General features: G+C 41.9%; 1 protein-coding gene across 1 annotated transcript in view; it reads right to left on the bottom strand.

The window, feature by feature from the left end:
• LOC124777080 overlaps positions 1–11107 on the bottom strand; it is a 111148-nt gene extending 100041 nt beyond the window's left edge. Inside the window, exon 1 of the mRNA XM_047252359.1 lies at positions 10998–11107. Coding sequence (XP_047108315.1) covers positions 10998–11067 — 70 coding nt within the window. The 5' untranslated portion in view covers positions 11068–11107. The remainder of the gene's footprint in view (positions 1–10997) is intronic.
• Between the last annotated feature and the right edge of the window lie 4016 nt (positions 11108–15123).

The raw sequence follows: 15123 nt of genomic DNA, 5'->3' as shown, positions 1-15123 counted from the left end.
CTGGAATTCAGTTGTAGGGGAAGGAATAGATGAAAAAGTTACAGGAGAATATGGGCCTGGAACAAGGAATGGGACTGGAGAAAGACTAATAGAGTTCTATAAAAAATTCAGCTAGTAATGGCGAACACTCTGTTCACGAATCACAAAAGGAGGAGGTATACTTGGAAAAGGCAGGGTGATACGGGAAGATTTCAGCTAGATTACATCACAGTCAAACAGAGATCCCGAAATCAGATACTGAATTGTGCGGCATACACAGGAACAGATATAGACTCAGATCACAATTCCGTAGTGATGGAGAGTAGGCTGAAGTTTAAGAGATTAGTCAGGAAAAACCAATACGCAAAGAATTGAGATACGGAAGTACTATGGAATGATAAGATACGCTTGAAATTTTTTATGGCTATAGATACAGAAATAAGGAAAAGCTCAGTAGGCGGTACAATTGAAGACGAAAGAACACCTCTAAAAAGGGCCATCACCGAATTTGGAAAGAAAAAACATAGGTACAAAGAAGATAATTGCGAAGAAACCATGGGATGTAGAAGAAATACTTTTGTTGATCGGTGAAAGGAGGAAGTACAAATGTGTTCAGAGAAACGCAGAAATTCAGAAATGCAAGTCCCTGAGGAATGAAATAAATAGGAAGTGCAGGGAAGCTAAGACGAAATGGCTGCATGAAAAATATAAAGAAATCGAGAAAGAAATGATTATTGGAAGGACAGACTCAACATACAGGAAAGTCAAAACAACCTTCGGTGAAATTAAAAGCAGGGGTGTCAACATTAAGGGTGCAACGGGAATTCCACTGTTAAATGCAGAGGAGAGAGCAGAAAGGTGGAAAGAATACGTTGAGAGCCTCTATAAGGCGGAAGATTTGTCTTATGTGATAGAAGAAGGAACTGGAGTCGATTTAGAAGAGACAGGGATCCAGTATTAGACTCAGAATTTAAGAGAGCTTTGGAGGACTTAAGGTCAAATAAGGCAGGAGGGATAGGTAATATTCCATCAGAATTTTTAAAATCATTGGGAGAAATGGCAGCAAAACGACAACTCACATTGGTGTGCAGAATTTATGAGTCCGGCGAAAAAGCATCTGACTTTCGAAAAAACCTCATCCATACAATTCCGAAGACTGCGAGAATTATCACACAGTCAGCTTAACAGCTCATTAATCCAAGTTGCTGGGAAGACTAATACAGAGAAGAATGGAAAAGAAAATTGAGGATGTGCTAGATGACGATCAGTTTGGCTTTAGAAAAGGTAAAGGCATCAGAGAGGCAATTCTGACGTTGCGGTTGATAATGGAAGCAAGAATAAAGAATAATCAAGACGTGTTCATAGGATCTGTCAACCTGGAAAAAGCGTTCGACAATATAAAATCGTGCAAGATGTTCGACATTCTGAGAAAATAGGGTTACGCTATAGGGAGGGACGGGTATGATACAATATGTACAAGAGCCAAGAGGGAATAATCAGAGTGGACGACGAAGAACGAAGTGCTCGTATTAAAAAAGGTGTAAAACAGGGATGTATTCTTTCACCCTACTGTTCAATCTGTACATTGAAGAAGCAATGTTGGAAATAAAAGAAGGTTTAGGAGTGGAGCTAAAACTCAAGGTGAAAGTATATCAGTGATACGATTCGCTGATGAGATTGCAATCCTGAGTGAAAGTGAAGAAGAATTACATGGTTTGTTGAATGTAATGAACTATCTAATGAGTACAGAATATGGATTGAGAGTAAGTGGAGGAAAGACGAAAGTAATGAGAAGTAGCAGAAATGGGAACAGTGAGAAACTTATCATCAGGATTGATGGTCACGAAGTAGTAGAAGTTAAGGAATCCTGCTACCTATGCAGTAAAATAACCAATGACGGACGGAGAAAGGATAACATCAAAAGCAGACTAGCAATGGTAAAAAGGGCATTCCTGACCAAGAGAAGTCTACTAGTATTAAAGATAACCCTTAATTTGAGGAAGAAATTTCTGAGAATGTACGTCTGGAGCACAGCTTTGTGTGGTAGTGAAATACGGATTGTGGGAAAACCAGAACAGAAGAGAATTGAAGCATTTGAGATGTGGTGCTATAGAAGAATGTTGAATAATAGGTGTACTGATAAGGTAAGGTGTAAGGAGGTTCCGCGCATAACCGGATAGGAAAGGAACATGTGGAAAACAGTGGTAAGGAGAAGTGACAGGATGATAGAACATCTGTTAAGAAATGAGGGAATGACTTCCATGGTATTACAGTGAGCTATAGAGGGCAAAAACTGTAGAGGAAGACGGAGATTGGAATACATCCAGCAAATAATTGAGACGTAGGCTGCAAGTGTTACTCTGAAATGAAGAGTTTGGCACAGAGGGGGGGGGGGGGGGATTCGTGGCGGGCCGCATCAAACCAGTCAGAAGACTGATGACCTCAAAAAAGGCTTTTTAACTAAAACATACGTCATTAATATTGAACATCTTCATTCTTCATGTCTAGATATTTATTTCTCACCATAGTCACCCCGGCGACGAACACATTTCTGCCAATGAGAGTCCAGTGTGTTGCCACCGTCACTGTAGAATGTTTGATTTTGTTAATGGAGCCACAATCAGATCTCTGCTTGCACCGCTTCATCACTATAAAAGTGAAGTTCTCGAAGCTGTTCTTTAAGATTTGGAAACGGGTGGACATCGGATGGGACCAAGTCGAGACTGTACGGAGGATGATCAAAGACGTCGGACTGTTGCAGATGTCGCAGCGCTCGTGTGTGGCCGAATGAGAGGGGGTGCTCCATGTCTGGACGAACTCTTCGAATTCGGAATTCGATTACAGCACGCTGTTTCTCACGCACCGACACAGTTACGTTATATATCGCCACTTCATGCGCTACAACGTAGCCCTCTAGCTGCAGAGGGCTACAAATGTTAGACACGAAGAATGAAGATTTAGAACGTTGATAACTTTTGTTTTATTTAGAACGTGTTAAGTATTTTCACATAAAAATCGGAGGTATAACTTTTCAGCACGACTTTATAATTATGAGGTGAATGAAAGAGAAGAAACGGCATAATCCCACTGATTTGTATCCCACCAAGGACGGCGGCAGCAATATTTCCCATAAGTAAGAATTTTTAAAATAGAGATATTCTGCAGAAATGTCTGACAGCCCTTTATAACAGAATCTATGATTCGTGTATTTCTCCGACTTGCAACAGCACGTAAAACATGTGATAAGGTGATAGATATATTCTGTGCTCAAAAGGGTCTTGCAGGTATTAAATATTGGTATGGGGTTGTAGAAGACGTTACTAACATCGTACGTTTGTGGCTTAGCGTTTAAGACCATAATAGACGGTAAGATAAATCTACGGATCTCCTCACTAGAAGATGGGAAACGTTAAGCTGGGAATCTGCTAAGCCACCCGAGAAGAGAAAACATGATAGTTGAAGTTGGAACAGAACAGATGAATCGGAACATTTAAAATAAGTTTGGAGGACATTTGCTGCGACAGATAAACAGAGATGAAAAAAAAATAACTAACGGAAAAATAGCTAAAAGTTGGTGACACACATAAACAGATTATGAGGCAGCACTCGTGACTTTGTTTGTTCTACTCGATTACAGTAATTTGTTCCATGACTGTAAGGTATTTCCTGAGTTAGAGAACATATTAAATGTCTGTTAGGCAACGTATCTGCTCGCGTTGGGAGCCCACCAGACCTACCATATGCAAGAGGTGAAATGAGCGTTACGTTTCCACACTGAATACGTTACCAATAGCCTTGAATAGGATGGACATTCCGCATGACCTACGCATAGTGTGTACTTGGTCCACTAAACATCCTAACAGATGTTAACACGTAAGCTAACGGCTTGAGTAAATTCGGCTATAGTGCACACAGATGAGATATTAATTAACGATATCTCCGCAGACTGCAAATGTACTTCGACAGTTAGCAAGTCAGAAACGCAGTGCATCGCTTATTTAAATGCAACAACACAACTAGATTTAGCATAGCGAAATTACGTTAAGTAAATCAACGTACATTTCACCGAATCTTTTTCTTTCCACAGCCTTTTCTGCTCCTTCGACGGCACTTTACATGGAGTATATTCACAGTTTATGTAAGTCCTATGAGCAGATACACAGAAATTTTAGCATGTACGTGTTCACATCGGAATGCGTAGTCCACGGTCTATATGCAAGTTATAAAGTTAGTAATATTTTCGGTGCTTGATACTGAAGTCAGTAAATCCTCTAGATTTGGGCACGGGTTACACAGCGTTTTTATCATTACTTGACTGATATGACCATAGAAATGAGAAGCCGTGACGTATATTTAATAATAAGTGTGCCAACTTCATGTTAATCAAGATGTTACTAAGTTATACATATCGTGATAGTGCGGACAATAACTGCAGCAAAGGACAACTTCCCTCTACTCATTAACTCCCTGAGTAACTAAACAAGAATCTTTAGGTTTGTAGGAGGTACTGAAATTCTGAGCTGTGTCCTCTAACAGAAAAAACATACTTCGTATGTCAATCGAAAATGGTTTTGTTATTTTTGTGTTCTCCTGTCCGAAGGCTGGTTTTATGCACCTTTCCCCGCTAGTCCAACCTGTGTAAGCCCGTTCATCTCTGCAAGACACAGAGCTATGACGTCAGTTTCTTTCTATTTTTTTTCTCTCTAAGTTCGATTCAATATCTCCTCATTTGTTAGTCGGGCTATCCATCTAATTTTCTGTAGTCTTCTATAGCTGAGATTATCTTCTGTCATGTAATTACAGCCCAGAAACTAAACACAAAATTACTGTTCCATGGCAGTATTATAGAACAGAATGTGTGTGAACGTTTTATATATAACTTCTGACAAGTTCAGACATCTCGTCCAAAATATGTCTCCTATGGGAAAGACACTATAGTAGTCTCATGATGGAATGAAAAAAAAAACAATCATTAAAGTTCCCTGTAGGTTGTAATGAAACTGGACATTACCTGAATTTATTTTGTCTTACAGGATCTGTCTAGAGAGAGATTTTTTATAGAAGTAATAGCAGATCATTTCTAGTGCAGCCTTATTTATATGTATGCGCCCTTTCCGAGTGCTTTCACATGTTTTGCTTGAATCCGATAAGATAACTGGCTCACGAAAACTTATCAATAGCTTCATTTTCAAAGCATATATAGTATGTTACTCACAAGTATTTTATATGTCCTTTAATGGAAAGCTAACATTCCCTGCAAAGTTAGATAGCACGCTTACCCCAATTAGCTAACAATTATTATTTTTAGTGAGCAGATTTTATCAATACGTTGTATTTAAAGTTTCGTATTATTTGAAAATGAGCTCGGCATTGTGTGTATGTTTTATATGAACTTTAAAATAAGATTTCCTTCTAAAATTGCGACGTATAAGATTGCTATTGTCTTTTTATTGATAATAGAAGAAATTAAAACTGGTCATTACAGTTAATACTAAGTAATTAAAATTCAAATATTTTCGTTAAGTACTGGAGAGAGTGTTCGCTGTAGCGCCAGCTTACATCAAATTATTCGTTATTGGTTTAATGTTATTTATTTTAAAACTGATTGTAACAAGAGAAACAATAATTTGTGTAGATCAAATTAATCCAACAATTACGAATGAAAGAAGTTATATCAAAAATTTTATTATAAAACACTAATAACTGAGAGCACCTCTCGTGATCTCTCGCAATTCGTAACTTTTTCGCAGCGCTTCCTTTCTGGGCTCCGCAGTATAGGTCACGTATGAGAAATAAATGTGTGTAAATAAAAATGTGTGAAACAGACAATGCTGCACGTTGTGAAAACTGTTTCAAGAAGAACGAAGTAAGGAAAACCTATAACACATCATTTGCACAAGACGTAATAGCCCAATAAACAGTTTACAACCAGATGCCATCCCCTACAACACGAAAACAGCGAGAACAGCGAGTGCAGAAAGAAGAACCACATTTCAGAGACATAGAGAATTCTCATTTATCTCGATTAAAGATTTACCTTTTTTTTTTCAAACAAAATTTTAAATGCTCGTGGTCTCAGAAGGATACCGTGAGAATGCAAATTTATTTATAAAACGTTTTAACAAGTACAGATGTAGATGTAATTATGGAATTTGGCAGATATACCGAAATGTGGTCTCTAGAAATGGGCTACTTGCGGGGAAGGAAAGTTAGACGTCAACCTTTCGTAGAGAGCATAGTCGTTTGAGGCGGCGCACGGTTTTTAGAAACACTGGCTAAGGAAATAGTCGTGTTCTATTTCAGGAAATAAGTAAAGATACGGGAAACATAATGCAGTTCAACCTTTTCAGTGTAATGTTACGAACTTATGTCCTTTAATATGTGAAAATAGTTTACTTTATTTGCATTTACGATCACCTGCAGCACTGAGATCCACTGCAAGGAGACCAGGTGTGAATAATTAATGAGTGAGGTCGCCTACGAAACAGACGTCTGATCGGTCTCACATTTTTTTATCACGATACGTCGTCCACCAAGATGGACTAACGGGAAAAATAAACAGAATTCAATTATGTGGTTCGTGAGTGTTTGTTCGGTCATGACAAGTGTTACAGAAGTTTTAACAATCTATAATAGAGGATATAATGTGATAGAAGAAACGCAAAGTACCCGGGAACGTACATTAGAGAACGAATAAAGAGATATGTTATTTTCTCTGAGATAAAACACCTAATGATAATGTGTTGTGTTTTGCCTTCAGTTTGAAGACTGGCTTGATGCAGCCCTCCATATTATTTTCTCTGAGATAAAACACGTAATGATCATGTGTTGTGGTTTTGCCTTCAGTTTGAAGATTGGCTTGATGCAGCCTTCCATGCAAGTCTGTCTTGTGCAAGCCTTCTCATATTTGCATAGCTACTACAATTTGTATGCATCTGAACCGGCTTACTGTAGTCAAACACTGATCTCATACCGGAACATTTACCTCTGTCATTTCCTTCCAACAGAAAACTAACGATTCCATGAGACATCAGGGCAGTGCTATCAACCGGCGACTCATTTTTGATCAAATTGATGATGGACTTGAATATTCGGCCTTAATCTAGGGTTTCCCGAAAGTAAATCTTGTATTGCACTACTTATTGAAGGAAATAAGAAAGGGATGAAATGATGCTAGTGCACTGTGCATCCTCCGCTACACTCCGTACAGTGGCACGCAGCATCCATTATACACTGATGGGCCGAGGGCGTGTGACCAGCGCCCACAGCAGGATTGAATAACGCCTCATGACGTTGCGGAAAAGTGACGTAGTGATATATAAATATACAAGCGGGGCAGAGACGAATGTGGAATTATTCTAGCGACGATACAGACAGTAAATTGGGAAATCAAGTAACAAGAGCGACTCTCACGAAGTGTAGATTTATGTGGCCCAGCGCCTAGGAGCGAACCCCTCGGACACGGCGAAGCTGGTCGGCTGTTCAACGGCTGCCGTCGTGACCATGTACGGAAAGCTGAGGTAATAACACGTAGCTGACAAGGTGTTGGACGTCAATGAGTCATCACAGAATGTTGAGGTAGGCCGATCTGCAAAGCAGCGGCGATCTGAAGCAGAGCTGACGGCAGAGTACAGTGCCGGTTCAGGCACAAGTGTTTCGAAGCATACCCTTCAGGGCACATTGGTGAACAAGGGTTTCCGGGGCTGACGACTTGTGCGTATTCCGACATTGGCCCAACGGCATCGTCATTATGTGGCCATGGAATTATCGATATTGAACTGCGTACCAGTGGTAAGAGCTGCCTGGTAGGATGAATCGTATTTCACGTTACATTAGTTCGACGTTCGTGTTCGGATACGCTGTCATCCAAGAGTACAGCTGTTCGACACAGGCACCGCACACGGAAGCAGGTCGATGGAGGCAGTATTACGTTATAGGTGACTTTCACCTCTGCGTCCGTGGTACCTGTGTGATAGTTATTGCCAATCACCTGTATCCCTTCTTGCGTGACCTCTTCCGTGACAGCAATGTCACCTTCCAGTAGGAGTCCTGTCCATATCGCAAGACCAGATAAGTGCTAAAGTAGTTTGCTAAATAAAATGTTGGCCTATCGAATAGTGTTAAGCAATGATTCTCCATTTACCAGCAATAAAACCTCTGTTACAAAAATTATTTTGCTAACATAGACCACCTTTTGAACAGTTTCTAGAGTCAACCACTGTAATTCACGAGAGGAGTACCTGCCAGGCGGGCAGTATTTTTTTAGAGAAAGAGTAACAGGAGTAGCCGAGCAGCCTGAGGCGCCTTGTCACGGTCCGCGCTGCTTCCCCCGTCGGAGGTTCGAGTCCTCCTACGGCCATGGGCGCGTGTGTTGTCCTTAGCGTAAGTTAGTTTAAGTTGGATTAAGTATCGTCTAAGCTTAGGGACTGATGACCTCAACAGTTTGGTCCCACAAGACCTTACCACAAATTTCCAAACAATAACACCGAAAGGGGTTGGTCAGGTAACTTCAAACTGGCTCAAATGGCTCTGAGCACTATGGGACTTAACTTCTGAGATCATCAGTTCTCTAGAACTTAGAACTACTTAAACCTAACTAATCTAAGGACATCACACACATCCATGCCCGATGTAGGATTCGAACCTGCGACCGCAGCGGTCGCGCGGTTCCAGACTGTAGCGCCTAGAACCGCTCGGCCACTCCGGCCGGCCAGTAACTTCGAAGTGGAGTAGTCATTGGATGACACCTGAGTGTCAGGTCCATCGTGGGTGATTGTGAAGCAGAAACGCGTAGGAATAGCTACATATAAACAAAAAAAAAACACAGACCTCATGAACTGACGGACAGTGACCGTTGAACTTTGCGGAAGCTGGTTGTAGAAAATAAGACGAAATCGGTGGAAGGAATCACTTGTGAGTTTCAAATTACCACCAGCGATTGTGCGTAGGGAGTTAAAAAAGTTATCAACGGCTTATTACTGCAGCGTGCTCGGACATTTCCGCTGAAATGCTAGCACGTGTCCAGCAGTCGTTCCATACCAGACTGAGAGCAGCTGCGATGGTCATCTTGAACACAACCTGCGATGGTCAATTGTCTCGTTGCTGGCCAGAATTCACCTAACTTGTCTATGCACTACTGTTGTTCTTCAATATGTGCTACAACAGTTATCGTACAAGTGTCGGTGTGGGTACTTTTTAAAATACGGTATCTCGTAAACGACTCCCACTAGAAGCCTGCTAGAAACACCACTGACACTCTAATTTAACCTACTTTTCGCTTGTTAATGTTAAACAGGCATCGTTCCATTTAAAGAAGTGTATGTTTGCGCAAAAAATGCGCTATTACAATTCGTTGATTGGCTAACAATTATTTTTTTTTTTTTTTTTTGTCATCAGTCTACTGACTGGTTTGATGCGGCCCGCCACGAATTCCTTTCCTGTGCTAACCTCTTCATCTCAGAGTAGCACTTGCAACCTACGTCCTCAATTATTTTCTTGACGTATTCCAATCTCTGTCTTCCTCTACAGTTTTTGCCCTCTACAGCTCCCTCTAGTACCGTGGAAGTCATTCCCTCATGTCTTAGCAGATGTCCTATCATCCTGTCCCTTCTCCTTATCAGTGTTTTCCACATATTCCTTTCCTCTCCGATTCTGCGTAGAACCTCCTCGTTCCTTACCTTATACCTAATTGTCGACATTCGTCTATAGCACCACATCTCAAATGCTTCGATTCTCTTCTGTTCCGGTTTTCCCCACAGCTAACAATACGAGCCCCTAACTACCAATCGATTCTGTGAGAACCGCACATTAACAGCACTTTCCATTTCACGGTGCAAGTTTTACATGATTCAGTCTATGTAAGGAGACAAGTCGACAAGAAAGTAAGAGCCTACGGAATATCAGACCAGCTGTGTGACTGGATTGAAGAGTTTTTAGCAAACAGAACACAGCATGTTGTTCTCAATGCAGAGACGTATACAAATGTTAAAGTAACTTATGGCGTGCCACAGGGGAGTGTTATGGGACCATTGCTTTTCACAATATGCATAAATGACGTAGTAAATAGTGTCGGAAGTTCCATGCGGCTTTTCGCGGATGATGCTGTAGTACACAGAGAAGTTGCAGCATTAGCAAACTGCAGCGAAATGCAGGAATATCTGCAGCGGATAGGTACTTGGTGCAGGGAGTGGCAACTGACCCTTAACATAGACAATGTAATGTATTGCGAATACACAGAAAGAAGGATCCTTTATTGTATGATTATATGATAGCGGAACAAACACTGGTAGCAGTTACTTCTGTAAAATATCTGGGAGTGTGCTTGCGGAACGATTTGAAGTGGAATGATCATATAAAATTAATTGTTGGTAAGGCGGGTACGAGGTTGAGATTCATTGGGAGAGTCCTTAGAAAATGTAGTCCGTCAACAAAGGAGGTGGTTTACAAAACGCTCGTTCGACCTATACTTGAGTATTGATCATCAGTGTGGGATCCGTACCAGGTCGGGTTGACGGAGGAGATAGAGAAGATCCGAAGAAGAGCGGCGCGTTTCGTCACAGGGTTATTTGGTAAGCGTGATAGCGTTACGGAGATGTTTAGCAAACTCAAGTGGCACACTCTGCAAGAGAGGCGCTCTGCATCTCGGTGTAGCTTGCTCGCCAGGTTTCGAGAGGGTGCGTTTCTGGATGAGGTATCGAATATATTGCTTCCCCCTACTTATACCTCCCGAGGAGATTACGAATGTAAAATTAGAGAGATTCGAGCGCGCACGGAGGCTTTCCGACAGTCGTTCTTCCCGCGAACCATACGCGACTGGAACAGAAAAGGGAGGTAATGACAGTGGCACGTAAAGTGTCCTCCGCCACACACCGTTGGGTTGCTTGCGGAGTATAAATGTAGATGTAGATGGTTCGAGTCGATAGACTCTTGCTGTTGCTGGCGACAGATCACAGTTTCAGTGTTGTGTCCACCTTGTCAGTTACATGCGTACGGGTTGGCCTATCTCGGGGGTGACTGACCTTGTGAGCAGAGCGCGGCGCAGACGCAGAGGGCAGCCGCCAGCAGCAGCGACGCTCGCGGACGACCCATCACGTGCCCAGCCAGGTGGAGACTGCAGGGGCCCGCCGCGCCGCGGGCGCAGCCTCTGCCCTGCCGCAACGCCACGCCGCCGCGGCCTCTCCTTACGGCTTCTGCCAAGGTCACCGCGGCTGGCTCACCGTAACACCCTCCCACTTCCAGATGCTCTCACCTTTCAGCACACTAACAGAGTGCGCCCTGTGACTCTTGTGACTCGACAACAATATGGTAATACAAAACACACATTACCATACCCAATACGCCGTAGGGAAACCGTTAGCATTCCAGTCGTCTCGGAATGGATGAATAGAAGTCCTGTATGGTTTGCATACCGTAGTAAAGCTGTCGGAGATTTACAGGCTACTGAACAACATAAGGTCAAACAAAGCTGCTGTAGTTGATTATATACCGTAGGAGTCGGTTAAATTAGGAGGAGGTGAGCAAAGAGAAGGCTATTCGTGACAGCGTCAAAAATCTATGCAACGCGTAAGATACCTTTATATTTTGAGAAAAGAATTGTCATTAGTTTAACGAAGAAGGACATCCGGATGAACGTGAAAATTGTTGGGCTGTTAGTCTGACAATTCATGCTCGTATCCACCTGACCACAATAATACAGAACAGATGAGAAATGTAGAATCACCGTGTAGACGACGATCAGTTTTTGTTTCACCAACCAAGATACCAGTGTACTAAATCTAACGTTGTTCTTCGTAGTAGAAAACAGCCTGAAGAGAATGTACACAATCCTTGGAAGGTTGGAGTTTAAGTGCAGAGAGTGAGAGAGACACGAATAAGCGGCCAAGAAAGACAAATCCGTGCCACTGTTGTTCAACTTGTACGGCGGGGAACCCTAAAATGTAGCAAAAGGAAATTTCGGAAAAGGAAAAAAGTTCAGTGGGGACAGATAGCGATGTTATGGATCGTAAATTATACAGCCCTTCTGATTGGATGGGCAGGAGACTTAGAAAACCAGTTGAGTGAAGTGGACAATGTATCTATCACTGTAAATGGGTTAAGATAAGGACGAGGGTGATGTAGCGTTGCAGAATGGAGAATAACTACTTGTTTAACATCAGAATTGGGAACGACACGTTATCGGAAGAAATACAACAATTCTCATATCTAGGAAGCAAAATTAAAAGGAATGGCCAAAGTAAGAAAGATAACAGCAGCGAATTTCACTGGTGAAGAAAGCCTTCAATATTAAAAAAATAAATAATAAATAAAATAAGAAACACTGTTGGTACCGTATACTGTTATGAAACTCCAGAGGAAATTTGTGAATGCCTCGACCTCAACATTTCACAGAAGTGAAAAGTGGATCTTCGGAAAATCTTGAGAATAGGAAACTGTAAGCATTTCAAGTGTGGTGCTGTGTAAGAACGTTTAAAAATTAACTCTGCAGGTAAAATATGAAATGAATAAGTTCTACGTATCGGAGGGAGGAAGAAGTTTATGGAAAATCCTCAACAGAAGAAGGGACAGACTAACAGAGTATCCGCTGAGACATTCGCTATTAGTAAAGGTTAAGCTGAGTCAGGCAGGAGCAATAGGGAAAGAATAGTGGTAGCTATATCAGAATATCCAAAGAGGTTACAGAAGTTTTTGGATGTAGTAGTTGTATAGAGACAAAATGATTATTGGAACAAGTGACAAGAAATGGTGACCCAGTCGGAAGGCTGATGATTTTAGAGAAAACCCGTAATGCGGTGTACAGCGGTTTCATAAGCAACCCGTCTTGTACACAACGTAGTTTGCAAGAATCCCACCAATAAACCGAACCCTGTCATTTTATTTATCTTCCACTCAGTCCGCGTAATCATTCCATTTCATACCCCCACATTAGGTAAACCGAGGTGAACAGCTGTACTGGGAAGCTGTTTCCTGTCACCTGCCTTTCGTTCTCGACTTCGTATTTTAAAGTAAACGTCAAAGAACGGGGAATATCATAGGCACATAGTGTACTAAGTGAGGAAGGACAGCAGTTGTGAAGCAAGTTCAATTGTCTATGTTTCTCCCTAGAATTCGAAATTCAAATAAATCTACAAGACGGATACGTGGAGAAAATCCCAATATCTTGCGCTGAAGGAACAAACGAATCTTACGCAAACAGCATAGACATGTCTCTTCAATTGCGTGTTTCGTTAAAAGGTGAAACGGGCAGGATAAAACAATTTTGTGAACTAACGCTTAATCAGAACCGAGCCAGTATCATGTTATTAATACTGTAACCGAGACGACAAGCCTTCAAGCTATGGAGATACGCGAACAGGTATAGTTTTTCTTAATTTTTCTCAGGAAATCAGCATGTTTTATAGCAAGTGTTGAATAAACGAACTGTAAATTTCAGTGCCAATAATACAATGTTGTGTAACTCGAATGTTCTGTACTGTTGATAGCTTCTCTTCAGTATACGTAACGAAGTGGTTCTAGCAATTATGGTACATTCTGGCGAAGCCCGTACTCCTAGCATAAGACATATCTCATACTTTCAAGTTCTTATTCTGGGGTGTGGTTAAAGTTAAAATATGTGGCAAAAATTCTCGAAAATATTAAACAGCCGTCCATAATTGTTGTCTCCATGTTCGAGACAGCCTGTTAACAGAGAAATGTAACGAATATTAAAAAGTGAAAAACCCCATAAGAATTCTAAAACAGACATCCGCGAACTTCTTACTATGCTAAACGTTAACTGGCTTTCGCGCTACCCTGCACGGGTATTCATGCTACTGCATGCATGCCTAATATATTCCAAAACTCCTCGCCTAAAAACGGTGCTTTCCAGTGCTTATGCCTCGTATTCTGCTTGTCATAAAAAGGTAGGGTGAAGTATTTTGGATAGCCTTTAGGCTAGAGACCATTTGCATACACAACAGAAGGATTGTCTTAGTGTCACTGTCCTATAGTACAGGGTCCAATGGAGATAATCGGTTGGTTCTTTTTGCATTTAATGCGGTCTATGGCGGGCTAGTTGGGGCTTAAGGAGGCACCATTAGTTCTTGGGTGGTCCGCGGAAAAGCCCATAAAAAGAGATTCTTTAATACATTTTTGCCGTCACTGGCGGACCAAAATCCAGCCGAGGATTACAAGACGGCTATGCACAGCAAATATCTGTAATTGTTACAATGTATTCCTAAGATCTGATATCGAAGAACCTTGAAAATTTTTTTCGTATCTTTATCCGTTGCCGAGATACAGGTAAACTACACACCTAAAATTCAGCGTGAGACGAAAGCGTACTGTAGTTTATAAAGTGACATACCACAGAGAAATATGCTGTAAAGTGTCTCCGTTGTAATCTGGGAAGTCCATGTTCTAGTACTGAACAACATGCAAATATTTCTTGTGCGTAAAATCCAGTCTAAGATGTGAGATTAGTTTTGCGTTATCTCGGTTTCATATAAGTAAACTACACTCCTGGAAATTGAAATAAGAACACCGTGAATTCATTGTCCCAGGAAGGGGAAACTTTATTGACATATTCCTGGGGTCAGATACATCACATGATCACACTGACAGAACCACAGGCACATAGACACAGGCAACAGAGCATGCACAATGTCGGCACTAGTACAGTGTATATCCACCTTTCGCAGCAATGCAGGCTGCTATTCTCCCATGGAGACGATCGTAGAGATGCTGGATGTAGTCCTGTGGAACGGCTTGCCATGCCATTTCCACCTGGCGCTCAGTTGGACCAGCGTTCGTGCTGGACGTGCAGACCGCGTGAGACGACACTTCATCCAGTCCCAAACATGCTCAATGGGGGACAGATCCGGAGATCTTGCTGGCCAGGGTAGTTGACTTACACCTTCTAGAGCATGTTGGGTGGCACGGGATACATGCGGACGTGCATTGTCCTGTTGGAACAGCAAGTTCCCTTGCTGGTCTAGGAATGGTAGAACGATGGGTTCGATGACGGTTTGGATGTACCGTGCACTATTCAGTGTCCCCTCGACGATCACCAGTGGTGTACGGCCAGTGTAGGAGATCGCTCCCCACACCATGATGCCGGGTGTTGGCCCTGTGTGCCTCGGTCGTATGCAGTCCTGATTGTGGCGCTCA

This window comes from Schistocerca piceifrons, chromosome 2 (assembly GCF_021461385.2).
Source record: "Schistocerca piceifrons isolate TAMUIC-IGC-003096 chromosome 2, iqSchPice1.1, whole genome shotgun sequence".
Classification (NCBI taxonomy): Eukaryota; Metazoa; Arthropoda; class Insecta; order Orthoptera; family Acrididae; genus Schistocerca; species Schistocerca piceifrons.
This window is presented reverse-complemented; position numbering and strand designations above follow the sequence as displayed.